The 27,487-nt window shown below is 45.2% G+C and overlaps 1 protein-coding gene across 4 annotated transcripts in view; it reads left to right on the top strand.

Annotated features, from left to right (window-relative positions):
- The window catches only part of IARS1 (isoleucyl-tRNA synthetase 1), a 99,271-nt gene that overhangs the window by 41,291 nt on the left and 30,493 nt on the right, over nucleotides 1–27,487 (top strand). For all 4 annotated transcript variants that reach the window (XM_079789914.1, XM_079789911.1, XM_079789912.1 and 1 more), the window contains 12 exons: nucleotides 4,132–4,254; nucleotides 4,770–4,861; nucleotides 6,860–6,958; nucleotides 8,882–9,008; nucleotides 10,577–10,650; nucleotides 11,250–11,444; nucleotides 13,011–13,097; nucleotides 14,748–14,831; nucleotides 15,815–15,959; nucleotides 17,389–17,509; nucleotides 25,703–25,794; nucleotides 27,301–27,378. In XM_079789914.1, the coding sequence (XP_079646040.1) occupies nucleotides 4,132–4,254; nucleotides 4,770–4,861; nucleotides 6,860–6,958; nucleotides 8,882–9,008; nucleotides 10,577–10,650; nucleotides 11,250–11,444; nucleotides 13,011–13,097; nucleotides 14,748–14,831; nucleotides 15,815–15,959; nucleotides 17,389–17,509; nucleotides 25,703–25,794; nucleotides 27,301–27,378 (1,317 nt within the window). The remainder of the gene's footprint in view (nucleotides 1–4,131; nucleotides 4,255–4,769; nucleotides 4,862–6,859; nucleotides 6,959–8,881; nucleotides 9,009–10,576; nucleotides 10,651–11,249; nucleotides 11,445–13,010; nucleotides 13,098–14,747; nucleotides 14,832–15,814; nucleotides 15,960–17,388; nucleotides 17,510–25,702; nucleotides 25,795–27,300; nucleotides 27,379–27,487) is intronic.

A 27,487-nucleotide genomic window follows, 5' to 3' on the forward strand; every position in this document is an offset into this window, starting at 1 on the left:
CTCCAGACCGGGTGATTTTCCAGGCCTACGCAAGCAGTTTCCAGTGGCTTATTCATACCAAAAGCCTATGTTGGCTCATGCTTAAGAATATCCTAAGATTTCTCAAGCAGCATCTGACTTCAGTGTGCCCCACACCTCTCATGAAGTGGCCCCAAGCCTTTGCACTAGCAGTAGTCTTTCTTGATTTCCAGCAGCTTGACTTCACCTGGGCACGTCTAAGCCCAGCACAAGTAGCAGCCAACTGCAGATCACCTTATAGCTTATACTTGGTTGTCCCAAGCAGAACACAGGCAGTGGCTGACCTTGGCCTGCACTTCCTGGGAGGCCCCAGAGCCAGCACACCCAGTGGTCACCTTCAGACCACGTGGAAGCACCACCACCCAACCACCTCTACAAGCAACACACTCAAGGGGTAGACTCAGCATACACCAGAGCCCCACTGAAGTAAGTCCTGCTCTTTGGGGTGGTATCCTACACAGCTAATCCTGCAGTAGTTGAAGGTTGTTGGTCTGTGGTCATAGCCAGTCTTTGTAGCTGATCGGCCTGGGGATAAATCCTTCCCATTGACGTGCCAACAGCAATCGAGGCTCAACTACAAGAGGATGGTGGCACATCCCCACAGCAGGGGCAGGGTACACCTCATGGGCCCAGCCTGGGTGATAGGGGAAGCTGTGTTGCTGGATCCTACAAAACCCCTACTACATGAGGCCACTCTGCCAAGCTTGAGAGACATAGCAGCCCTGTTTAACACATAGAAACAAACACAGGGAGACAGCCAAAAAGAGGAGACAAACATGTCCCAAAGGAAAGAGCAGAACAAAACTTCAGAAAAAGTAGTAGACAAAGGAGTGACAAGCAATCTAGATGCAGAGTTCTAACACTGGCTATAAGGATATTCCGTGAACTTAGTAAGCACTTCATCAGCATAAAAAAGGACCAGTCAGAAGACAACACCAACTGAAATGCAGAATAAGTAACGCACCCTAACCAGTTTTGCTCAGTGGATAGAGCGTTGGCCTGTGGACTGAAGGGTCCCAGGTCTGATTCCGGTCAGGGGCGCATGCCCGGGTTGTGGGCTCCATCCAAAGTTAGCGTGCAGGAGGCAGCTGATCAGTAATTCTCTCTCATCGTTGATGTTTCTATCTCTCCCTCTCCCTCTCTGAAATCAATGAAAAAATAAAAATATATTAAAAAAAAAAAAAAAGAATAAGTAATGGGATCAACAGTAAAGTAGATGAAGCCCAGAATCAAATCAGTGATTTGGAATAAAAGGGAGCAAAAAACTCCCAATCAGAACAGCAAAAAGAACAAAATACAAAATTAAGAAGAAAGCGTAAGGAGAGTGGGACAACTTCAAGTGTATCAAATGTTCGCTTCATGGGGGTGCCGGAAGAAGAGAGAGCAACAAATTGAAAACTTATTTTAAAAAAAGACAGGAAACTTCTCTAATCTGGTGAAGGAAATACACATACAAGTCCAGGAAGTGCAGTCTCAGACAAGATGAACACAAGAGGCCCACACCAAGACACATCAGAATTAAACAAAAGGTCAAAGACAGAATCTGTAAAGCAGCAAGAGAAAAGCAGTTGGTTAACTACAAGGGAGCTCCCACATGACTGTCATCTGATTTCTGTACAGAAACTTGGCAGGCCAGAGATTGGCAAGAAATATTCAAAGTCATGAATAGCAAGAACCTACAACCAAGATTACTCTACCCAGCAAAGCTGTCATTTATAATTAAGGGATGGATAAAAGAGCTTCATAGACAAGAAAAAGCTAAAGGAGTTCATCACCACCAAAACCAGTATTCCATGAAATGTTAAAGGGTCTTTGAGAAAATGAAGGAAAAAAAAAAGAATGAAGGAAATAAAAGATAAAAAACTATGAACAATAAAATGGCAATAAATCCATATCAGCAATTGAATCTAAAAAACCCAACAGGCAGAACAGAAACAGTCTCATAAATACAGAGAACATTTTGTTGGTTGCCAGGTGGGAGAAAGTTGGGGAAATGGGTGGAAAAGGTGAAAGGATTAAGAACAAATTGGCCCAGCTGCAGTTGCTCAGTGGATTGAGCATCATCCCATGGACCAAGAGGTCCCGGGTTCGATTCCTGGTTAGAGCATAGCCAGAATTCCAAGCTTGATCCTGTGTTGGGCGTGCAGGAGGCAGCTGATCGATATGTCTCTCTCATCGATGTTTCTATCTCTCCCTCTCCCTTCCTCTATGAAATCAATAAAAAAATATATTTTTTAAAATGTACAAATTGGTCATTACAGAATAGTCCTGGGCATGCAATGTACAGCATAGGGAATATGTAGTGCACAATCCTATATAATAAAAGCCTAATATGCAAATTGTCCCCTCAACCAGGAATTTGACCACTTGCTATGATGTGCGCTGGCCCCCAGATGGTGACCAACAGTGGCGGCGGGAGGCGGGGCCGCCGCCCGGCTCCCAGTCACTGAGTGAGCCAGGTGGGGGCCTGATCGCCCCACCAGTGGCCCTGCAGAAGACGACCAGTGGTGGCAGCAGGGGGTGGGACTGCCGCCCAGCTCCCAGGTGCTGAGGGAGCTGGGCAGGGGCCCAATGACTCAGGTGGAGGCGGGGGCCCAGGGACCCAGGTGTTGCCAGGGCCCAGAGGTCAGCTGGGATCCTGCCATTCCACACCAGATGCTTGCGCTTTGATCGCTAGCCAGGCCTAGGGACTGCACCTGTGCACAAATTTTGTGCACCAGGCCTCTAGTACTTGAATAACTGTTTATGGTGTCAGATGGGTGGGAGATTTATCATGACTTAGTTATGTCATGTCTTATCACTGAGGTGTACAGCTGATGTTAATATAATAATCTACATTAATGTACATATGACTATTTGTCATTTACTATAGTAATACTGTACCTTATATATCTGCCCTGAATGCCAGGCAGATTAATGTTATAGACGATCAGATCTCTGAACTGCAGCCTCTAAACCCCTTTAGGTAGAGATTTCCTGAGAGCCCTCCCTTGTGGCATTTTGCCAGGTGATACACTGTGTGACCTCTGCAGAGTCATACTTCTGCATGACCGTGACCTGTCCTTGTGGCACCACTCGGGAATGCTGCTCTTAGCTTGTCAAAGGAGCTGTTAAATACTTCAAATTGCCGGGCTTCAGGTCTGTCTTTATGGGCAGGTGCCCACATGTTCATCACCAGGGAACCCTCAGAGCACAGGGCCAGGTGCGAACACACTGGCTTCCCATTGTGTTTTGGATTCAAACAGAGTATGGTTTCTCCATCTAACCCTAAGACAGTCTCTTTTAGATTTGGGCAACATAGCACAATAAAGACTGGACTCTGGAGCCAGGCTGTTTGGTTTTGAATGGGAGCATTACCACAGCTTCCTCCTCTGTTGAGTGGAGATAGTTGCTGGTTTTTGCAAGGGGAACACCTGGTTAAACTGCGCCAGTCGGTCCTTTTCACAGAGGTGAAACTTAAATGAGTTAAGTAGTAAAATGTCAGAGCACTATATATGCTCTGACATTCTATATAAATGTCCAGCATTATATAGAATTTTCCCTAATTCTCACTGCTCAAAATGTATTCCTGAAGTATTGTGGGTAATCTAGGTGAGCGATACTCAGTGTTGTGATCTCTCAGTTGCCCCTCGACAGGGTGCAAATCCATATGCATATCAAGTATCATGCAGGACTGAATAGGTCATGCCTTACACCTATATGTGCTTCTGTTTTGGTGATACTTGTATGTGCATACATGTTGATGTTATAAGTCAAATTTAATTTGTTTTAATATGTTTTAATATGCCATCTTCTCACTTAGTGATAGATACTCATATATGTAGGGATCTGGGAAATAATGGCTGGTTAGACGAGGCGAGATGATAATCCTCTGCAACTTTGATGCTCTGTTAAATTCTCTGTGCAGTCTTTGAATTAACTTCCGTTGGGAGATAATTACTGTGATGAGAGGTTTGTATCAGAATACAGAAAATTACTCCTGTACACCTCCCTCCTCATACTGGGCTCTGACTGGTGACTCATGAAGCAACTTGGTGACCTTGTGGGAGTCATTGCTGATTGAAAACTGCACTGCCTCATACACTTGTTTTATTCTTATCCCCTTCCCCCCAGGATGACTATCGAGTCTGTATGGACTTCAACATCATTCAGAAAGATTCTGTCCCTGTGTGCCCTGTGGATGCTTCAGGCTGTTTCACAGCGGAAGTGACGGATTTCGTGGGACAGTATGTGAAGGTCTGTGACTGTAAGGCATAGAAAGGAGTCGGTTTCATCCGGCTATTTTAATTAATCAGTTTTTATCAAAAAGCTTCCACATCTGGGATTTTTTTTTTTTTTTTAGGAAGCTGCTTGTTTTGTTTGGCTTCAGCACTTAAAATCAGTAAACGTAGACGGTTATTATTAGCTGCATTCGAGGGTCTAGTATCTTCAGAGGAAGCAGGCTGTAGTTTCAAGGAGTTGGGAAAAATGGACTCTGACTGGTGACTCATGTAGCAACATGGTGACCTTGGGTTAGTCATTGCTGATTGAAAACTGCACTGCCTTAATGATATGGCATGTATTTTAAAAGTGCGTGCAGTTACACAGTGGCTAAAATACAGATGCATCATGTATATAATACATTTGTTATTTGTGCCTTTTACTCATAGTAAAGGTATCCAAATACCAGATTTTAGTAATAAATACTCAATTATATTATGTTACTAAATACTGGAGGATATTTTAGTAGCTACATTTTAATTTTTTAACAGGATGCTGACAAAAATATCATCAGGATGCTGAAGGAACAAGGCCGACTTCTTGTTGCCAGCACCTTCACTCATAGCTACCCTTTCTGCTGGAGGTGAGGAGGGGACTGATTTAGCCAGAGCTTTCGATTTGTGCATTCACTTGTTTTTGTGCCACTCCATCAGTTGGTGGTTTCCATCTCATTTGTATTCTTTAGAGCTTGTGTTTGGATACTACCTTCTTGCTCCAAGGAGAATGTTATGAATGCATACAATTATTTCTTTTCCCAGGAGTTGTGTTAGAAATACAGACACAGACTGTAAAGAAAAAACCTAGTTCTTCCCTACTTAGTTTCTTGTGTGTTTTTTGTTTGTTTTTAAAATATATTTTTATTTATTTCAGAGAGGAAGGAAGAGGGAGAGAGAGATAGAAACATTGATGATGAGAGAATATCAGCTGCCTCCTGCACACCACACTCTGGGGATCGAGCCCGCAACCTGGCATGTGCCCTGAGCAGGAATCAAACTGTGATCTCCTGGTTCATAGGTCAATACTCAACCACTGAGCTATGCTGACTGGGCCCTACTTGTTTTTTTATCCTGTGATCTTTACAACTTACATAAAACATTTCACTTATGACATTTTTCAGTCCCCAGTATTGTAGATGTTTTTCTCCACACCAAGCAATTCTCTGTGACACCAGCTGGGTGTCCTAGAGTTTAATTCAGTTCGACACCATCTACCTAGAGGTATCATCAGGTCCCAAGGATTAATCCCTGATAGACGGATCGGCTTCAGTTCAAAGGTTCCCTCTGTCCCCTCCATGGGTCGGTTCATTTCATTTGCTAGTCAGGCTCAGAATTCCAGGAAACACATCTATTGAAGGATGCAGGTGAACAGCCTTCTGGAGGGTCCTGTGGGATTAGCATGTGTCACGTGGAGTTGAGGTGTGTCACCCTCCCATGGATGCATTCATCAACCTGGAAACCGCTCAACTCCTGTACTGTAAGATTTTAGGCTTCACCACAAAGGCATGATCAGCCATTAGCTCTGTTGTCAGCCCTTCTCCTTCTCAGCGGGATGGAGACAGGCTGGAATTCCAAGTTATCATGGCTTCATCTTTCCAGTGACCAGCCCCCATCCAGGGGCCCACACAGAATCACCTCATTAGAACAAAAGACACTCCTGTCACCCAGGAAATTAGAAGCGTTTCACGAGCTCTGTGCCGGGATCCAGGGGCAAAGACATATGTGCATATTTTCTATCACCCTACAGGGACAAATATCTTTTGTGGTGGGGGTCACATTTCTTTAGGATGAGAAACATCTCTAAAATTTTCTAATGGAATTAAGTGAGATGTATGTGATAAGTTTTAATACAAGATTATAAAGATTTGGGTGAAATGGAATCTTCCGTGGTATGTTATGTTCTCAGTCCTCATTTTTGCTGAGTGTGACATCTGTTTTTTCAATGTTTTTATAAATTTGAGAGAGAGAGAGAGAGAGAGAGAGAGAGAGAGAGACATTGATCAGCTGCTCCTGTAGGCTCCACTGGGAATCAAGCCCAAAACCAGGAATTGAATTTGTGACCTCTTAGTACATGGATTGATGCTCACCCACTGAGCCATACAAGCTGGGTGAATATGATATCTTTTCTGGACAGCTGTCCCACACCAGGAGAACTCTATGTTTTTTCTTGTATTCTTTTTTTTAAAAAAATATATTTTATTGATTTTTTACAGAGAGGAAAGGAGAGGGACAGAGAGCTAGAAACATTGATGAGAGAGAAACATCGACCAGCTGCCTCTTGCACACCCCCTACCGGGGATGTGCCCGCAACCAATGTACATGCCCTTGACCGGAATCGAACCTGGGACCTTTCAGTCCGCAGACCGACGCTCTATCCACTGAGCCAAACCGGTTTCGGCTTTCTTGTATTCTTTTACTAGCTTGCCTTTCTGGGTTTTGTGAAGGGTGGTGACCAATACTGAGGATGTAGACTTTAGTTTTGCAGAGGGCCAAGTAGTTGGTGGTGACATCAGTGAGACACTAAAGGTGGTTGTCCTGGGTGCCTGCACACCTGACCAGCTGCACTTCCATTTCTGCTTTCCTAGGTCAGATACTCCCCTTATTTACAAAGCGGTGCCCAGCTGGTTTGTACGGGTTGAGCACATGGTGGACCAGCTGATGAGGAACAATGACCTGTGTTACTGGTGAGCAGTAAGATGTGTGTCTTCAGAATGTTCTTTGTCATATAGTTAGTATTGGTTTACACTCCCCCAAATCATAATAATTTTAATAGCCATCATTTATTATATATTGTAGTAACATCTGTTTTTTTTCTTTTTAGGAACACAAAACAATTTAAATAAGATATAACAAAGTGCCATTTTTTTATTGTAAGGCATATAGAGTATTTTTACCTTTTTTTTTTTAAGCCAAATGGAAATGAGAAACTGCTGTTTGTTCATTTTACAGAATTGGATGACTGAAAAACATCTGACTGTACTTTCTGTTCATTAGCCGTAAATAATAGTAATTTTCAGGGTAAACATTTGTTTTTGGATATATCCAGAAAAGCCGTTTCTGAAGACAGTTGGCCCTTAGAAAACACTGCGTTAGGGGCGCGGATCTCTGCCTAGTCACAGATCCATGTAGAACAGGCGGCTCTCCACATCTGTGGTTTCCCAGCCGTGGCATTGACCCTAAACAACCCAGGTTTGAACTGCGTGGGTCACTGGAGAAAACTGGCATATCATTGGACTCTTGTAGTTCAAACACATGTTCAAGGATCAGCTGTCCTACTTTTGATAGTTGTTGAGTTTCCAGACTGTGATGGTCTTGTTCAGGCTGGCTGCACTGAGGGGACAAAAGCTCTTAGCTAATATCCGATTGTAAAGAAGTGTTACTCGACCTGTTACAAGAATGAAGGAAGACTGGATCTATGTATTGCAAAAGTATGTTTTTCACTGAGAGTTTGTAGGGTAATCACTATTTTTTACTCCCGATAAGAACTTAAAGACTGCATTTGATTTTGGAAGAATGGGGAGCATCTCAGGGCAGTAAAAGGAAGTGGCTATAGCTTTCTATTTTTTTCCAGCGAAGTGACTCTGATTTCTCAAGTAAAAGCTGTTCTTTGATTTTTATACCTAGAATGCTCCAGTTCTCCTAATGTGTGATGTGCTGGGTATGGAATATTCGTAGTCCTGTGGGAGGTGCCGGCCTATAAACTGACATTTATGATACAGGACTAGGGGACCCTAACTTGATCTTAAACTTGTTAAGTTTTTCTGCAAAGCTGAACCTCAAAGGATAGGTGTCATTTATCAATCTGAGACAAGAAAAATCTGGGGGAAGAGTTGCTGATGTGAGTTCTGCCAGGTGAAGGTTATCACAGAGGAGGGTTAGTACTAGCGAAGGCATTGAGGTGAGAAGCGCATTTAAGGAACTTGCCTCATTGCTGGAGCCTAATGTACAATGTGCCGGTGAGCCTGGGGAGGCGTCTACCAGCCAGCTACCAATACCCTACCTGCTCGGACTCTGATTTTCTAGGTCCGTGGTCGGCAAACTGCGGCTCGCGAGCCACGTGCGGCTCTTCAGCCCTTTGAGTGTGGCTCTTCCACAAAATACCACGGCCTGGGCGAGTCTATTTTGAAGAAGTGGCGTTAGAAGAAGTTTAAGTTTAAAAAAATTTGGCTCTCAAAAGAAATTTTAATCGTTGTACTGTTGATATTTGGCTCTGCTGACTAATGAGTTTGCCGACCACTGCTCTAGGTGATTGGAGCCCACGCCAGTGAGTTACAATTAAAGCACTGTTGTATGGATGACCCAGAAACTACATAGGAGCGGGGCCGGGCTAGCTAGCACATGGTGACTGTTCAGAGGACTGTGGCCGTCCCCCAAGGGAAACCAGGGTGGGGAGGCCTGGGTGCGGTGATGTTTCCCAGTAAAGAGCATCTTCACCGGGATGAATTCACAGCAGGTGCTGCCCATGTGGAAAACCACCTCTCAGGAGGGAGCTCAGCATTTCCAGGGTGTCTGGTCCACAAAGCCTATGCCAAGGCCTATGCCGGAGTCCTTCACAGATTTACTCAGTAATGTTCTCAGGTGATCTGGTGTCTGACCTGCTCATCCAGGGTCCCGGAGTTTGTGAGAGAAAAGCGGTTTGGAAATTGGCTGAAAGATGCGCGTGACTGGGCAATTTCCAGAAACAGATACTGGGGCACCCCCATCCCGCTGTGGGTCAGCGAGGACTTCGAGGAGGTGAGGCTGGTGGTGTTTTCGTGTGTTGATTTTTATTGGGGCCCTCTGTGCTTTTGTTCCATCTGAATATGGGGTAAAAGAATATGGCTGCTTTCTTTTCCTCTTTTGCCCCTCATTTCATCTTTTTCTCATTCCTTCCTATAATAATGACATAAATAAGAATGTTTTTAGAGCTTTAACTTTATTTTGATTCTAATGCAATATTTAACAATTTCCCTTTGTGTAAAAGTGAATATAATTTGCATTTTTCTCAGGAAGCCAAACATTAAATTGTTTGTGTTGCTCATATCTCTGTTTCTTCTTGTGAGTTATTTATGAACAGAACAGATACTCTGCACTAAGTCATAGTATGTTTAGCCCAACTTATAGTGATGGAGAAGGAAGAGTGAAAAAAAATTACCCAAGCATTGCAGACCTTTAACCGACAAAGCCAAGTGATTGCATGTGAGTGTAGGTCTATGTAGATGTTCTATGGAGGAGTGATTGCATGTGAGTGTAGGTCTATGTAGATGTTCTATGGAGGAGTGATTGCATGTGAGTGTAGGTCTATGTAGATGTTCTATGGAGGAGTGATTGCATGTGAGTGTAGGTCTATGTAGATGTTCTATGGAGGAGTGATTGCATGTGAGTGTAGGTCTATGTAGATGTTCTATGGAGGAGTGATTGCATGTGAGTGTAGGTCTATGTAGATGTTCTATGGAGGACTTCAGATGAGGCTTTCTGTCCATCTCTGAAAGCTGAGAGCATTAGAGCCGTCAGGAGCCACAGCGGGCCTGGGACCTCAGTGAGTTCCCAGTGTGGCTGAGTCAAGGCTTTCAGGACCAGTCAGGATGGGCGGGCAGAGACCAGGGTGCTTCCAGGGAGCGGAGAAGCCTCGGAGGGTCAGCTCAGCTCCTTACCCAGACATCATTCTAACATCTTGGAATAGGACTGACTATTTTGACTCAGCACAGTAATTTACTTCTAGCGTTCACTTCAGAAGATTCCAGCTTAAAGAATCAAATTCAAGTGCCAGGAAGAAACTACGATGCCTTCGAGAAACAGTCTAGGGCCGTGGTCGGCAAACTGCGGCTCGCAAGCCACATGCGGCTCTTTGGCCCCTTTAGTGTGGCTCTTCCACAAAATACCACGGCCTGGGCGAGTCTATTTTGAAGAAGTGGTGTTAGAAGAAGTTTAAGTTTAAAAAATTTGGCTCTCAAAAGAAATTTCAATCGTTGTACTGTGGATATTTGACTCTGTTGACTAATGAGTTTGCCGACCACTGTTCTAGGCATTTCAAGTCTGCTGGTCATTTTGGCAGAGATTTGGACACAGTAAACCCTCAAAAAATGCTTGTTGAGATGATGGCCATGAATGTTTAAAATCTCTGTGTAGAGCTTCCTCTGATATGGGGTTGGTAGCAAGGAAGGGAAATCTCACTTCTTCAGACAGTGACCTGGGGGTTAGCCATGTTGGTGGTAACTGTCCTGAAGATCAGTGGTCTCTAAAACTAAACACAAATGTTGCAGAAATAATCTCTGTGATCCTTGCCTCTGTGGCAATCTTGCTTTTTAACTTTGTTTTGACAGATAGTATGCATTGGGTCAATGGCAGAACTTGAAGAACTGTCAGGAACAAAGATCTCAGATCTCCACAGAGAGAGGTCAGTTTCTAAGTGTGTGATTCATGTCAGTTCTGTCATTCAGAGCTTTGGCCTAGGTTTAGCCTATTAACACATTGCGGACCAGTAGTTTTATTGCTAGCTTCACCCAGTGGCCAGATGAGTTTCTATTGAACGAGTACAAAAAACATTTTACATAAATGTTAAAGGCACGCTTTAAAATTAAATGCCCATTGCATTTTGAAGTTACTTATTACATGTTCTTACAAGCTAATATCTTTTTAAAGTATGATACTTTGTAAAACACTGTGTAATATGAAGCGAGAATTCTCGTGATCTGTCCGCAATGTGTTAAGATGTGGTCTCTCTAGCAGATCCTAGAGCGGCATATAGAAGTCAAACTAGTTTGCTGAAGTACATTGCTGATAACGTGTGTCATAATGAGGAAGGGTGGCTTCTGTCCTTGAGGTAAATGGCGGGGCCTCTGGTACATAGCCGAGGTCGAGCACTCTTGGTGCTCTCTGAAAGCCTGTGAGAATTGCCGGTATTTCTCTTCACAGGAAGAACTTTCAGGAGATTGTGTTTCCTACTGGCAATTAAACTGCAAGTTCTGTTGTGCTTAACACGTTTTTGTTTATTAGCATTGACCATCTGACCATCCCTTCCCGCTGTGGGAAGGGATTGCTGCGTCGCATCTCTGAAGTGTTTGACTGTTGGTTTGAGAGTGGCAGCATGCCCTATGCTCAAGTTCATTACCCATTTGAAAATAAGAAGGAGTTTGAAGATGCATTTCCTGCAGACTTCATTGCTGAAGGCATTGATCAAACCAGAGGATGGTATGTTTTTTGTTCTTTTAAGTGTTTTGTTGATTTCATTTTATTTAGAAGCTACTTTACTGAGCATGTGGTCTTGATCAGCTGTGCAGGGAAGACTGTGTCAGGGAGCTAGGCCCTTCTGCCCACTGCTCCTTATACCAAGCAACCCGTTAGTGTCTTGAGTAGGTGTCTCTCCCTATGATAGGCTGTAGTTTTAGAGTTTCAGTTATTTCACTGATATCTTGGAGTATAGAGATTTGTTTCACTGGAATTGTAAGTGATAAGAAACACTTAATGTGTGATGATCATAGCTGTGTACTTCAAATCATTTACTCCAACGTGTAATGAGTATTTTCTAGTAAATACAGGATAAAGAGTGGGGTACTACAAATGCAAAAAGGGATGCTTGGAAATGTGCTTAGATGTTAGACTAGCTTTACAAAATTAACATTCTAAAACATCTAGAATTTAAAAGATCATGGGGAGAGAATTTGGGTATTGGTTTTACCTGGTGACTTTTTTAAAGCCATACCCTTGCCCTCTTAATTACAAAAAAGTTAAGTTACCTTCTTTTTGTGGATGATCTTGGTTGGTCCAGGTTCTAATTATATTTTCATTAGTAATGTTTTTACAGGAGTGTTTAAGGAGTTTTGGTGGTGGTTTCTGCTTTTACAAATTGCACTAGTCATCACAAACTGATTAAATTCCAGCCTAATGTTTCGGGATGTGCTGTTTTCAGCTTCCAATCCATGTACCTGTAGGAACTGTACCAGGCACAAACTCCTCTTCCCAGGGAGCTTCTCAGAGGAGTGGTGACATCTGGCACCTGTCAGCAGTCCTTAGGGAATGGATGTCTTGTCAGGTGCTCATGTAGCCATGGGGTCTGGTCTCCAACCTCATCTGCTCATGTCCTGGGATCTTCTTAGAGTGAAAATCAGGTTAGAGGTGACAAGAGCCTCACTTACCGGGACAGCTTACAGGGATGTGATGCAGTCCTTTTAGCAAACAAGCTAGCAAGCAAAATAAACAACATATTTGATATCTGACTGACAGAATAAAAACTGCCTCTGTTACTGTCGTCTATCTTTTGACTTTGGAATGAGAGAGATGTTGTTTTTGGGGGAGAGGGGTTGGTTTGTTTGTTTTTTGTCATAAGCCTGTCTCATATGGCCCTGTGCTAAAGGCGATATCTCGATTTTCTGTTTTGTATTTTGGGGAGGTCCTGAGGGACCGCTCCTCTGACCTTCTCTGCCTTTTAGCTGTCCGGCTGCTTCCCGAGGAGAGTGTGGCGCTGTCCTCACCTGGGCCAGCACCTGGCTCCAGGCCTATATTCGCTTTCAGTAACGCAGTTCACTTTCTGATCAGAGCTGTTCTGCAGTGGGTCCGGGTATAATGTTTTTCCCGTGACCCTGACATGACCTAATAAGTCACCAAAATTAAGAACCTTTGCTTTATGTGCTTATGAAGAAGTGTAACAGATCCAAAACAGAAATTCAGTTCAACAAGTAAACATAGTTTTTCCCTATGCTGGATTTCTTTTCCGGTTCTTGCTTTGTTTCTTAACTCTTCTTTGTGATATTTTCCCAGGTTTTACACTCTGCTGGTGCTGGCCACAGCTCTCTTTGGACAACCACCTTTCAGGAACGTGATTGTGAATGGGCTCGTCCTTGCAAGGCAGGTGCACTTCTGGGTAATGACAAGGTTCTCCGTCCCTTGACCATCCTTTGTGAAGAGAGGAATTCAGGAATGCCCCCACTCTGTTCCTACTATTTCTTCTCTGCTTTTTATGTTTTTCTGTACTTCCCATCCAACTCCTGTCCTGTGCACTTGTCCATCTTTTGCGTTCTGTCTCCCACCCACTCCCGTTTGTCTTAAGAATCAGGGCTGGGTTGAGAGCTCAGCCTAATGGAAGGGGAGGTCTTTTCTGGGATCTTCTAGTGATAAAATTGTGTGTGTGTGTGTGTGTGTGTGTGTGTGTGTGTGTGTTTAGAATTTCATGAAGTTCTTTTGCTTATAGCTCATAATTTAATCTGTACACTGGCCCTTTAATATAGATTTTTGTTGTCTTGTTTTTAACATGAGGAAATTAATGGGTTATAGAGGTTTCTAGTATTGCATAGGATACTAGAAACCTCTATAACCCATATATTCTTATTCTTTTCCCTGTTCTTCCTCAAGTTATTAAAAGTAAAACAAGTAAAAATAAGAAACTAAGAATGTTCACATAGGTGCCCAGCTTTATGTGCAGTGAGGGGGTGGCAGTAGGCCCTGTTGTGAGCTATTACACGTCTTCACACACTTAATCCCCAGAGTTCTTTTGACATTTGAGGAATTGAAGTTCAGGAAAAGTAAGTAACTTGCCCCAAATCACACAATAAATAAGTGTTAAATTCAAGTACCCAGGCAGTCTGGCTGTACTGGCTGTGCTTTTTCACATTTTAAATTGAAAATTTTATTGAATTGTAGATTTGCATGCAATTGTGAAAAATAACAGAGGCCCCTTTTGAGTTTTCCCAGTTTCCTTCCCCTAGTGGTCACATTTTTCAAAACTATAATACATGATCACAACCAGGACGTTGATGCAATCCACCAATCCTGGTCAGGTTTCCCCGTTTTATGTGTACTGATTTATGGGTGTGTTTAGTTGCATATAGCTTTATCACATGTAGGTTCCTATATCCACCAGCACAGTCAAGATATTCAATCCTTTGAACATCTCACGCTTCCTCTGTTGCCTTTTCATAACTACACCCACATCCTTCTGCCCTTTCAGCCTCCTCCCCAACCCCTGGCAAACCACTGATCAGTTCTCCATCTCTGAAATGGTGTCATTTCAAGTCTGTTATGTAAATAGAATCCTACCACGTGTAACTTTTTGAGATTGGCTTTTCTGCTCAGTGTTACTCCCTGGAGGGTGCTGGGGGGCTTGTGTATCTGTGGCTCCTTCCTTTTCTTTGACGAGCTTATGGGTGACCCAGAGTTTGACTCTTCAACTGCTCAAGTGAGTTGTTTCAGTGTTTGCTGACAATGAATAAAGCTGTCAACTTTGTTGTAAGGTTTGTGTCACTATAGATTTTCATTTCTGTAAGGTAAATGCCTCATCTGTATTTTTAACTGTTACACTGTAATGTCTTCTTCCTTCATCTCTCCTGAAACTTCTCTGTTGACTCAACACACTATTTAAAAAGAAGCTTACAGATACTGACAGACAGCTTTATTGTACTTTAACATCGGCTGTATGCCCTGTGCATTTATGTGTTCCAGTTGAAAATAGCTGTAACCATATATAAAGGTAAACTGTGACATTGACTTTTGTTTTTCAAGTGATGGCCAGAAAATGAGCAAACGAAAAAAGAATTATCCAGATCCACTTTCCATCATTCATAAATATGGTGCTGACGCCCTCAGGTAAACGCCCATGCTTTGCCCTGTGTGTGTTTGTCGTCTTTTTCTTTTCTTTTCTTTTCTTTTCTTTTCTTTTCTTTTCTTTTCTTTTCTTTTCTTTTCTTTTCTTTTCTTTTCTTTTCTTTTTACATTTAATCACCTTTATTTATTTTTGTTTGTTTTTGTTAGTCCGCACCCGCGGATATATTCCCATTGATTTTTAGAGAGAATGGAAGAGAGAGGGAGAGACTGAGAGAAACATCGATGTGAGAGAAACCATCCATTGGTTGCCTCCTGCAGGAGCCCTGACCAGGGTCAGGGCCAGGGAGGAGCCTGCAACCAAGGTACATGCCCTTGACCGGAATCAAAGCCGGGACCCTTTGGTCCACAGGCTGATGCTCTAGTCACCGAGCCAGACCGGCTAGAGTGTGTTTGTCGTTTTTATGTAAGCATTTCTCATTCTGTTAGTCATGTTCCTTAGATGTGGTTTAGAATTTGCTTTTCAAAAAATGTATCTTTGCTACAGGGGGATCTAAATTTGTATGATGTTGACTCAAACCCCCCAAGGTGGTTTTTAAAGTAATGATGACATTTTCAAATCTAGAGATCACTGAGTATTCAAATTAAACCCCCCCGCCCCCCCGCCCCCCCGCCCCCCGCCCCCCCCCCCCCCCCCCCCAGCCCTCTGCCCTGGCAGAGCACACACAGCTGCTCCTGGTGAGTCTTTGGTGCCTGCATTGTCCTGGGAGGAGGGCCTGGCCGCCACCTTTGGGTTCTGCTGCACCCACCACCAGTGGCCTGCACTGGGCTTACATCTCCTTTTATAATGTGCTTGGCCTCATGCATATAACAGTAAGAGCTTTATCAGTTTAAAATAGACCATGAGAAGAGTATTCACAGTTACCCCTTTTGTAGAAGAAATGCTAATTTTGGTGTTGCCCTGTCAAATGTCACGTAATAATTGTTGACTGTCTACGTTCCTTTTTGGTGTGATTTTTCTCTTCCAGATTGTATCTGATTAACTCGCCTGTGGTGAGAGCAGAAAACCTCCGCTTTAAGGAGGAAGGTGTTCGCGATGTTCTGAAGGACGTGCTCCTCCCTTGGTACAATGCCTATCGCTTCTTCATCCAGAATGTCCTGAGGCTGCAGAAGGTGTGGACTGCGGTGCTGTGGTTGAGCTCTGCCTTCCCAGCTGTGTTGAGCTGGGTTTGCACTGTCCCTGTGATGTGGAGGGTCAGAGACTCTTGGGGGGCCATTGGTGAAGTTATCTGGGGCCCTTGTTGGGCCAGTAGCATGCGACTGGGTCTTCTCGGCAAGCTCCCCTGTGCAGACAGCAGCCTCACCTGTAGAAGAGTTGCATTGGATATTCATTTAGTCAGCCAGTTCCCCTCTCTTCGTGGAACCAGTGGGGGTGGGGCATGGCAGAGCCAGTGAAGCGTCATATACTGTCTCAGAGTAAAGGCCCTCAATGGGTGCCTTTGGGCTGATACTCGTGAGTGAGAGAAATTCTCATTGGGGTCTCAGGACTTAAAGTAATGATTGTGATGTATATGAAAGTGCCTTCTAGCAGTGCCCTGCTGCCCGTGAGCATTCTTGGAGAAGCTGCCTGTCTTGCTCCATGATGTAGGCTCCTGTCTGCGCTTTCAGGACTCCATTGGGGTTGGGCCTGGTCCCACTGATCTTTTTACCTCCAGCATCTTACAAGTAGAATTGCTTAGTAAATTACTGTTGACTAAACATGGGATGTTATTCCTTCCTGAGAAATGGGTTGGAAAGCTGAGCTTTGAACATCACACTCCAGCAGTCCCGTCACTTGCAACTTCTGCCTCTGGCTTTTCTGGGTCTGAATAAAGCTTCCCAGGGGCCATTTTCCCTGTATTTGAGAAAGGCAGTCATTTTCGCCAGGTCCCTAGTGCTCCTGGCTTTTTGTTCCAACCACCTTTTTGGGCCCACAGTTCTTAGGCAGGTCCACGTTGCAGCCTCTGCCGGTGTGGAGCCTGGTCTGGGCATGGCAGCAAGACACCGGTTCTACCATCAGGCCCATGAATTTGGGCAAGGATTAGCATGACCACTGTTCTGCCACTGGTGTGTAGGGACAGATGAGGTGGGCCTTCACAACTGAGGAAGATTTTGCAAAGGAAGAACAGGTGAAATAAAGCATTCTAGGTAAAATGAATAATACAAGCTGAGACATTAATTCCTAGTGCTCATTTTCAATTTGTAGACAGTCATCCAGTGCTTGCAAATTTTACTGTCTTTCCTCCCTCAGATTTAAAGTAACTATACTCTAGAGTTATTGACAATATTTTAGAATGTTTCTCAATTCATAGTCATTCTTTAGTGCAGAAGAATAATTATTTTCCTAAATTCTCCTCTCAAAAACGTAATTCACTAATTGAGGACTTAATATCCCAAGTTTAGAGCTTATCCTGAAAATTAGAAATTTAGATTGCCAATGGGCCTGGATTGGGCTAGGCGGGGCATGGTATTGGCTATTTCAGTTTAAGTGCTTTAAACAGCTCATTTCTTCACATGAATTTTCCCAAGCAAACAGAATATTTCAATAATTGTCCATTCCTAGGAGGAAGAAATGGAATTCTTCTACAATGAGAACACGGTTAAAGAAAGTGCCAACATCACAGACCGGTGGGTCCTGTCCTTCATGCAGTCGCTCATTGCCTTCTTTGAGACGGAAATGGCAGGTGTGTCTCTCTTTGTCCCTCCTCCCAGGACTAAGGACTCTTAATCTGATTGCTCTTTACATATTTAACTTTTTATTTATAAACAAAGGATATTTTATAGAAATTTTAAGAGATAAATAGTTATTTCTTTCAGCACTCAAATATAATTTTGTCAAGGCTAGTGATAGAAGATGCTGTTCCAAGGCCTGGGGAAGCGTCTCCAAGGATGCCCAGTGGCTTCATCCCTTTACAGGCTCAGTGCTGGGTGACTCTGTGCCTGTTCCCTAGTTTCCTTCTGTGAAAAACACCTGGTTAGAGTTATTCGAAGGCTCTGATAGAGATCGTGTACATCAAGTAGCTGGTAGGTAGTAGGTACTCAGTAAGTAGTACTTGTTAGTAGGTCCTTTATTTTGTTACTACTGCTCCGGTGCATGCACATTGAAAGGAAATTTATTAAAAGATGGCCAGCAGGGCCGGACTGGGCTAAACAGGCTGGATACGCCTTGGAGCCAACCTCCAGCGGTCCCTCCCTGGCCGACCACACCTGGGGTGGCACCCGCGGCTCGGAGGGAGACTGCGTAGTGAGTGGGGTCCCTCTGGCAGGTAGGGTCCTTCAATCTGGCCTGCGGGGATAGGGCCAAAACCAGCTCTCCGACATCCCCTGAGGGGTCCCAGATTGCAAGAGGGCGGTTCTCGGATGATGCACCCCAGAATCGGGCTACCTCCTTTCTGGTTCCAGGGTGCATCACCTGAGAACCCCACTGCCAAGTCACCGTAGCTTGGCAGCTCCTGCGTTGAGTGGCTGCCTGCTGGTGGTCAGTGCACATCATAGCTACCAGTCGGAGCATCTGCCCCCTGGTGGTCACTGTGGTTGGATGGTTGCTCAGCCTTTTATGTATATAGATTTTTTTAATTTCTATTTATTGTAAAGTCTACTCTATTAAATAAGTGTCCTTGTTCAGTCTAGAAAAATTAGGAAATACAGAAAAGCAGTAATGAAGTAGACATTTTCCTATATTTCTGTTACCTACAGCAATGAATTTGGTTTATACAGCGGTTGGGAAGTAGGTTATGATGGTTTCCTCGAGGTTGGAGATGGAACAACCAGAAGTCAGGGTGGAAAATTCTAGAAAGCATTAATTCAGATACTTGAGATGGGTGGGTCTGATAAAGTAGGTGGGCTTCCCAGTGCTGCACACCTTAGCAAGGTTGACCTGCTCCCTCAGCCAGGGGCTGCCGTGCAGGTGCAGTGCTCCTGGGTTCAAGGAGCAGAGCCACCCTTTGGTGCAGACAGGGGCCTGCCGTCCTCAGCTGGTGCACGGCTCCCACTGGAGTAGGTGCCTTTGATCCTGGCACAAAGGACGGTGAGTTTCCACATGCTCACCAGTCATCCTGACGGACTGTGTCTGCCCCATTAAACGTAAGGATCATATGACTGCCAACCTATTGGACAGAAGTGGTGATGGAAATGAGTGTGGGAAGCAGACTACTGAGTGGGATTTCACCAGGCTCCCAGGACACGGGATCCCAGCCATGCTCCTTCCTCCTGAGAGATGTGAATGGGAGGAAAGCCCTGCTGGGGCTTATTGCTTGGGGCTCCTGTATCTTCAGGCAGCTGTGCCCTCCTGAAGAGTGTGCCCAGTCTGACTGGGTGCTAGAGGTCAGGCAGCTTGTGCACATGAGCTTAGTGGTAAGGAAGAGCCAGGTGTGAGAGGCCTGGTGTGCTCCACAGGCTGCGTGACACAGCTTGTGCCCTCAGCCCCTCGTAACAGAGTTTGAATTAGCATCCTTGAAGCGTGACACTTTTATAGTGATCTCAGCGATATTTGCTATGGCTTCTGTTTATTGTGTGCTCATTACCCATGGGCTTCCTCTCTCTCAGCTGAAACCTGAATATAGGAAGTAGGTTATAATGGCTTCCTAGAAGAAGAAAAGTGTAATGAACACTAAGAATAACTTAGGCCTCTTTATTTTCTTTTTTAATATATTTTTATTGACTTTAGAGAGGAAGGGAAAGGGGGAGAGACATCAATGATGAAAGAAAATCATTGATTGGCTGCTTCCTGCATACCCCCTACTGGGGATTGAGCCTGCAACCTGGACATGTGCCCCCGACCAGAATCGAACTCAGGATCCTTCAGGCCACAGGCTGACACTCTATCCACTGAGCCCAACCATCTAGGGCAGGCCTCTTTCTTTACAGCAAGCATGTCAAACTCAAAGGCTACCATGGACCAAATAAACAAGGTTTAAGTGTATGTGGCCGCAAAAAAACAAAAGCTTCAATTTTCATAGAAACGTAGATTTATTTTGATAGAGATATGCTGAATACAAAGAGCTAAAATAAATGAGTCATCGTTATCATAAAATAACTGAACATTTTAATAGTATTTTTTTCTTGAACATTAACATACTAGACACTGAATAACTGCACAAATTAATTAGCATAACACAAATAAACCTATTTTTCTTGTTCTCTGAAAGCGAAATATTTACTGTTGCGCACACCAAACAAGTCAGTTCAAGACTAATGACGTGGCTATCAGCTGCTAAAAATATTCGCTGCTCGTATTAGTGGAGAGAAATGGTACGCATAGGCACGTAAGGGAAATGAATGCAACACAATTATAGTAATTGTGTTGCATTAGAACGTTGTAGTTCATCCTATCTAATAATAGACAAATATGCAAATTGACCATACCTCCAACACCCACCAGACACGCCCACCATCCAATCAGAGCGAGTATGCAAATTAACCCAAACCAAGATGGCTACAGCCACAGAGAGCAAGGTTTCCTAGGTAACAGAGGAAGCCAAGCTTTCCGCCTGCCCTGGCCAGGCCTAAGCCTCCACTCAAGCTACAAAGTTTCAATTATAGAAGGTAAACAAATTCAAACAAATGGCAGCAGAATGGAGCTTGAGAGAGCAGACCAGGGTTGCCGCCGGCAACAGGGGAAGCAAAGCTTTCCGCACACCCTGGCCGGGCCCGCCCGCTTAAGGCAACAAAGTCTCAATTATAACCCCAACACAAATGGCTGCCGGCCTCGGAGGGAGCCCCAGGCTTGGCTCCGCTCCAGGCTACAAAGTTTCAATTGTAGAAGGAAAATAAATTCCAGATACCAGGGCCTCTGCTTGGGTTGCCAGGGGGCGTGGCCGGTCTGCAAACCACCACAGGCCCCTCGCTCAGGCCGCCCCACACCCCAAGGGAACCCCCACCTGATCCGGGACGCCCTTCAGGGCAAACCAGCTGGCCCCCACCCCTGTACCAGGCCTCTATCCTATCTAATAAAAGAGTAATATGCAGATTGATCATCACTGCAACACACAATATAGCTGCCCCCATGTCAAAAATCCTGCCCCCATGTGGACACAAGATGGCCACCACAAGATGGCCAGCAGGAGAGGGCAGTTGGGAGGCACCCGGCCTGCAAGGGAGGGCAGTTGAGAGGGACCAAGCCTGCAAGGGAGGGCAGTTGGAGGTCATCAACCCTGCAGGAGAGGGCAGTTAGGGGTGACCAGGCCGGCAGAGGAGGGAAGTTGGGGGCAAACAGGCTGGCAGCAGAGTGGTTAGGGGGTGATCAGGCTGGCAGGCAGAAGCGGTTAGGGGCAATCAGGAAGGCAAGCAGGCAAGCAGTTGGGAGCCAGCAGTCCTGGATTGTGATAGGGATCTCAGATTGGAGAGGGTACAGGCTGGGCTGAGGGATAACCCCCCTCTGTGCACGAATTTCATGCACTGGACCTCTAGTTATTAATGATTATGTATGATAGGATATTGTAAAAATTAAGTTACAAAATTTTTATTAAAACATTTCTTATATATGGTTAAATTGGCTGAGCTGCAAATATATTCTTTGTGGGCTGCATGCAGACCACGGGCCGAGAGTTTGACATGCTTGCTTTACAGAGTAGGCCTCTGTTCACAGACATCACCTGTCTGGGAATGTGCAAACAGCCAGGGACTGGCCAGGGGATGGGCCTGCAGCACCTCTTTCTGCTCTTTGTGAACCACAGCAGAGAGCAGCTCTGCCCTTGGCAGTTTCTCACCATGTATGCTTAGACCAGCAGCATTATTAACAGTCTCTGAACATTAAAATAAATTGTGTTGTTTGAGCAACAGAGAAAGGGGACATGAGTGGGAAAATCCCTAAAATAAGCCTGTGCCTCAAACAAGATAGGCTAGACACCCTTACTTTCCTGCTGGCCCTCTAGTTCCTCACAGGAGCCTTCCAGTCTTTCTAATGCTTTACAGATTTTCTTGCCTTTCACTACCCCCTTTAGCTTTCTTTCTTTGACTGTAGGCATGGCATAGAGATATTGTGGGTTCGGTTCCAGACCACCACAATGAAGCAAATCCTAATATATAAAAATCCATGGTCTGTAATGACCGAAGGCTTGACCAACAGGAAGTCAGTATTGCAGTCAGTGCTGGGTTGCTGTGATGACCCAGCACTGACTGCCGAGGGGGCTGCAGATCAGGCCCGGAGAGAGGCCTGGAAAGAGAAGCAGGGTCTGATCCGAAGCCTCTGTGGCAGCTGTTGATCAGCCCTTGCTTCTTTTTCTGGGCCTTGTCAGCAGCCGAGGGGGCTGCTGATCAGCCCCACCTCTCTGATCAGGCCCAGAGATAGGACTGGAGACGCTGACTGGTATAGAAACAGACCAGTCAGAACCAAATCTGTGTAAACTGTCAGGAGCCAATGGCTGCCTAGGGGGCAGAGTTTTTGACACTGACTGGCATAGAAATCGCCAATCAGAAACAAATCTGGGTGAAGTGCGAGGAGCCAATGGCTGTCTAGGACGCGGAGCTTTTGATGCTGACTGGCATAGGAACTGACCAGTCAGAATCTAATCTGGGTGAACTGTGAAGGCAGAACCTAAGATAGGGGCTGAGGAGGGGTTTTTAGGGCAACAGCTGTTTGGTGTAAGGTGTAAGAAAGCGGTTCAATTTTTTAATGACTGGTTTTGCAGCATAGTGCATATGGCTGGCTATCAGTCCAGCTATAGGGATTATGTATTTTTGTCTGCCAAGAGCATCTCCTCCTGCTGAAAAAGGCTCCCCCCCCCCATTTAAGGAATCCTATCCTATGTAATCTATACTAATAAAAGGGTAATATGCTAATTAGACCAGGTCGACTGGCCATCTTCTGTACATCCGACTCCCTTCCAGACAAGGTCATGGTGGTGGGGGCCGAGGAAGAGAGGGCAGTTAGGGATGATCAAGCAGGTGGGCAGAGGCAGTTAGGGCCGATCAGGTCGGTAGGGGAAAACAGTTAGGGGCGAGATCAGGCTACCAGGGGAGGGCAGCTAGGGGCAACCAGACTGGCAGGAGAGGGCAGTTGGGGGCAACCATGCCAGCAGGGGAGGGCAGCTGGGGACAAGATCAGGCCGGCAGGGGAGTGCAGTTAGGAGCGATCAGGCAGGTGAGCAGTTGGAGCCAGTGGTCCCAGATTGCAAGAGGGATGTCTGACTGCCAGTTCAGGGGCCTAAACTGGCCGTCGGACATCCCCAAAAGGGTCCCAGTTTGGAGAGAGTGCAGGCTGGGCTGAGGGACCCCCCCCCCCCGTGCATGAATTTCATGCACCAGGCCACTAGTATCCAATAAAGAGAATATGCAATAAAGCAAGTGATATGAATTTTTTGATTCCCAGTGAATATATGAGTTGTGCTTATAGTATTAAGTGTGCAATAGCATTGTGTCACAAACAATGTGCACACCTTAATTTAAAAAACAATTTACTAAAAAAAAAAAAATAGTTTACTGCTTGTCGTGTCTGATGTTTTCAGTGGTTAGAGCATAGACTTGTACACGGAATGGTCACTGGTTCAAATTTTAGTTAAGGACATGTACCTGGTTTGAGCTTTACTCCCTGCCCCTGGTTGGGGCATGTGTTGCAGTTATCCAGTCGATGACTCTCTCTCCTCTTGCTCCTGTCTCCCTTCCACTCTCTAAAAAGCAATCGGAAAAAATATACTTGGGTGAGGGTTAACAACAACAACAAAAATGCTGCTAAAAAATGTTAGCCATCATCTGAGCCTTCAGTAGGAACCTTTTTGATGGTGTGGGTTCTGTCCTTTTTTTATTTATTTACTAGAGGCCCAGTGCACAAATTTGTGCATGGATGGGGTCCCTCTGGGTGGCCTATGAGGATCTTGCTGAAACCCACAGTCCAACGCCACCTACAACTCCTACCTGTCGCTCCCACTCATCCTGACCCCACTGCGCCTACCGCGGGCTCGTGCCCAATCACTCCCAATCGGAAGAGGCTCACGCCGCCACCGCGGCACTCACCAGTCGTAAGCCATGCGTCTGGCGCCCTCCTGAGGGAAGTGGCCTGCAGGATTGAGCCAACACTGGCTCTCTGAAATCCCCTGCGGGGTCCCAGATTGCAAGAGGGTGCAGGCCAGGCCAAGGGACCCCACAGTGCATGATCAGGGCCGGGGAGGGACTGCAGGAGGGCCCTAGGGCGTGTCCAAATGGTCTCACTCAGTCCCAATTGGCCAGACCTAAACAGCAAGCTAACCTACTGGTTAGAGCATCGCCCCCTGGTGGTCAGTGCACGTCATAGCAAGCATTTGAGTGGCTTAGCATATCATTAGCATATTACATTTTGGTTGAACGGTCAACCAGTCACCAGACGACTGGACACTTAGCATATTAAGATTTTACTATATAGGATTTATTGATTAATTTTAGAGAGAGGAAGGGGAGAGAGCGAAAGAAATTGATTTGTTGTTCCACTTATTTATGCATTTGTTTGATTCTTGTATGTGCCTTGACCGGGGATCGAACCCTCAACCTTGGCATATTGGGATGACACTTGAGCCAAATGAGCTACCAGGCTGGGTTTCTTTCCTTCATCTTGATGCCTGCTCAGTGATCAGAGTGGTTGTGGCTGTGTCAATTATTTTTTTTAATTGGCCAACAATGAAGTTTGCTGCATCAGTTGACTTTTCCTTTCGTGAACAGTTTCTCTATAGCATGGAATGCTGTTTGATAGTATTTTACACACTGTAGACATTCTTTCAAAATTAGAGTCAGTTTTAGACCCTGTTGCTGCTTCACCAACTAAGTTTATGTAATACTCTAAATCCTTTGTTGTCATTTCAACAGTCTTCACAGCATCTTCACCAGGAGTAATTGTGCGGCTCTTCTTTCACTTGAGCACTTGGAGGCCATTGTAGTTTTATTAATTGCCCTCATTTCAATGTTGTTGTATCTCAGGGAGTGGAGAGGCCTGAGGAGCAGGAGAGAGATAGGGGAATGGCCAGTCAGTAGAGCAATTGGAACACAGAACACATATCGATTAAGCTTGAAATGCTTTGTGGGGATAGTTCGTGTTACCCCAAAACAGTTGTAATAGTAACATCAACAACCACTGACCATAGATCATAACAAATATAATAATGGAATAGTTTGAAATATTGAAAGAATCAAGCCAGACACAAGCAAGCAAATGATGTTGGAAAAATGGTGCCGATTTACTTGTAGGATTGCCAGAATCCTTTGGTTTGTATTTTAAAAAATCTGAAATGCAGTAAAACAAGTACAGTAAAATAAGGTGTGTTCATATTTTGGTCTTCAGAAAGCCTATTCTATTTTATTTATGGTTCTTGCTAAGTTTCTCAGTGGCCTCATGAAGGATAGCTTGGGCTTGTGGGTTCTCTGGTGGGGCTGGGCTGTGTGTTACATGATGTTGAGCAGCAGGTATCACTGGGGTCCCTTTGCCAGATGCATGGAGCACCCACAAGTTCAGTTATGACAAGGATGTCTCCAGGCATTGCCAGTGTCCCCTGTGGGACAGAGTGGCTCTGGTTGAGAAATGCTGACCTATGCTATGCCCTTTAACACCTAATTAGGGCTTTCTGTGTGTCAGCCTTAGTTGATGTACAGAGCAGCACAGCTCCAGGTAAACCTGCCTCCTGGCGTCGTGTGATGGGCAGTGTTGGCCTCTTGGCCACACATACAGGATATCCATTTCTCTCACTGACAGTGGCTCACAGGGCAGTTGTGTGCACCCCAAGACACTTTATGGTCGTTGAGTATGTCCTCAGTGCATGAGCCAGTGTGATTGCTTCCCTTTGGTTCTTTCTGTCTCAACAAGCATGGGGACCCTTGGATGACAGGGCTGTTCGTTCTTTCCTTGTGTTCACTCCTTCCCCAAGTACCCCAAATGCTTAGTCTATTCTCAGTTCCTGATTGATTGGTCTTACTTTTAGCTTATAGGCTCTATACTGTGGTGCCCCGCCTGGTCAAGTTTGTCGATGTTCTGACCAATTGGTATGTCAGGATGAACCGCCGAAGATTAAAGGTAAGTCCAGGCTGTTCTTCAGAAGAGCAGAAAGTGTAGGAAGTGTGAAAATGAGTACAGCCCAATGCCGTAATGTTTTGAAGCAATTTTTTTCTTTTTACATTGCATATTAACTCTATTTATCGCCATTTGATGGATAGGGACCTATAAATTTTAAAAGTCATGGTGCATGTTTTCAGAACACAATTATGGACATGCCATATTGGAGGGAGGCTCAGGGCCATGGAAGAGTCAACTAAGCATACCTCTTAAAACCCAAAACAAGTTTTGCCAATATTTTCAAACTACAGGCCCAGTGAATGATTGAATCATGCACGTGTAGGGTCCCCTACACGCTTTCGCTTTCTATCACGGGGGAGCTGGGTGCCTGTCCGCTGGTGCACCAGTCCTTTCAGAAGCCTCCGGCGCGGCGGAGGCTTCTTTTTTTTTTTTTAAATATTTTATTGATTTTTCACAGAGAGGAAGGGAGAGGGATAGAGAGTCAGAAACATCGATGAAAGAGAAACATTGATCAACTGCCTCCTGCACACCCCCCACTGGGGATGTGCCCGCAACCAAGGTACATGCCCTTGACCGGAATCAAACCCGGGACCCTTCAGTCCGCAGGCCGACGCTCTATCCACTGAGCCAAACCGGTTTCGGCACGGCGGAGGCTTCTGAAAGGCCTGGTGCCTGAGCGGACAGGCACCCAGCTCCCCCGCTTTTGATGGTCCGCAGCGGGACGTGAGCTCGCTGCCTCAGAGGCCCCTTCTGTGCCGCAGCACAGCCATAGCGCAGACGTTGAGCTCAAGCTGCTGCTGGCGATGCAAGCTCAGCGTCCCGCTGGCCCAATCAGCCACCCCGGCCACCCCGAGTCCCGCCCCCCCGCGCCTCCTGGCCAATCGTGGGCATAGCGAAGGTACGGTCAATTTGCATATTTGTCTATTATTAGGTAGGCTGTCATACAACTGTGATTTCCAGAGTGTCAGTGACTGATAAAACTCTTCCTTGAGCATGTTGGGGACTTTAATGAGTGAAGAATAAGTCCTGTCTCAAGACTTAAGCCATTCATAAACAATCTTCTGTTTCTATATATAAAAGCCTAAGTGACTGTTCACCCGGTAGCTATGACACGCACTGACCACTAGGGGTAGACGCTCAATGTACAGGCATGGAAACATGGAACAAACTGATGAATCTCAGAGGGGAGGAGGAGAAGGGTGGGAGAGATTAACCAAAGATCTTATATGCATACTAGAGGCCCAGTGCATGGATTCATGCACCAGTAGGGTCCCTAGACCTGGCCTGCAGGGATCGAGCCAAAACTGGCTCTCTGACATCCCTTGAGGGGTCCTGGATTTCGATCAGTGTATATGTGCCCTTGACCAAAGCGAATCCAGGACCCTTAAGTCCACAGACTGATGCTCTATCCACTGAACCAAACCAGCTAGGGCTGGATTGCCTCTTTTTAGTAAATTTCTTACTTGGTTTTAACAGTTCAGTATGTGTTTCTTTTTCATTCACTAGGGCGAAAACGGGATGGAGGATTGTGTTAGGGCCTTGGAAACCTTGTTCAGTGTTCTGCTTTCTCTGTGCAGACTGATGGTAAGATTCTTGACCCCGTTCTATCCTGGTCCTGGGGCTGCTCACTGCACCCTGTTGCTTCAGTGTCCTCTGTTCTGTATTCTGTATTGGGTCCACCGAAAATAGAAAC

This window comes from Cnephaeus nilssonii (genome assembly GCF_951640355.1).
Source record: "Cnephaeus nilssonii genome assembly, chromosome: 14".
Lineage (NCBI taxonomy): Eukaryota > Metazoa > Chordata > Mammalia > Chiroptera > Vespertilionidae > Cnephaeus > Cnephaeus nilssonii.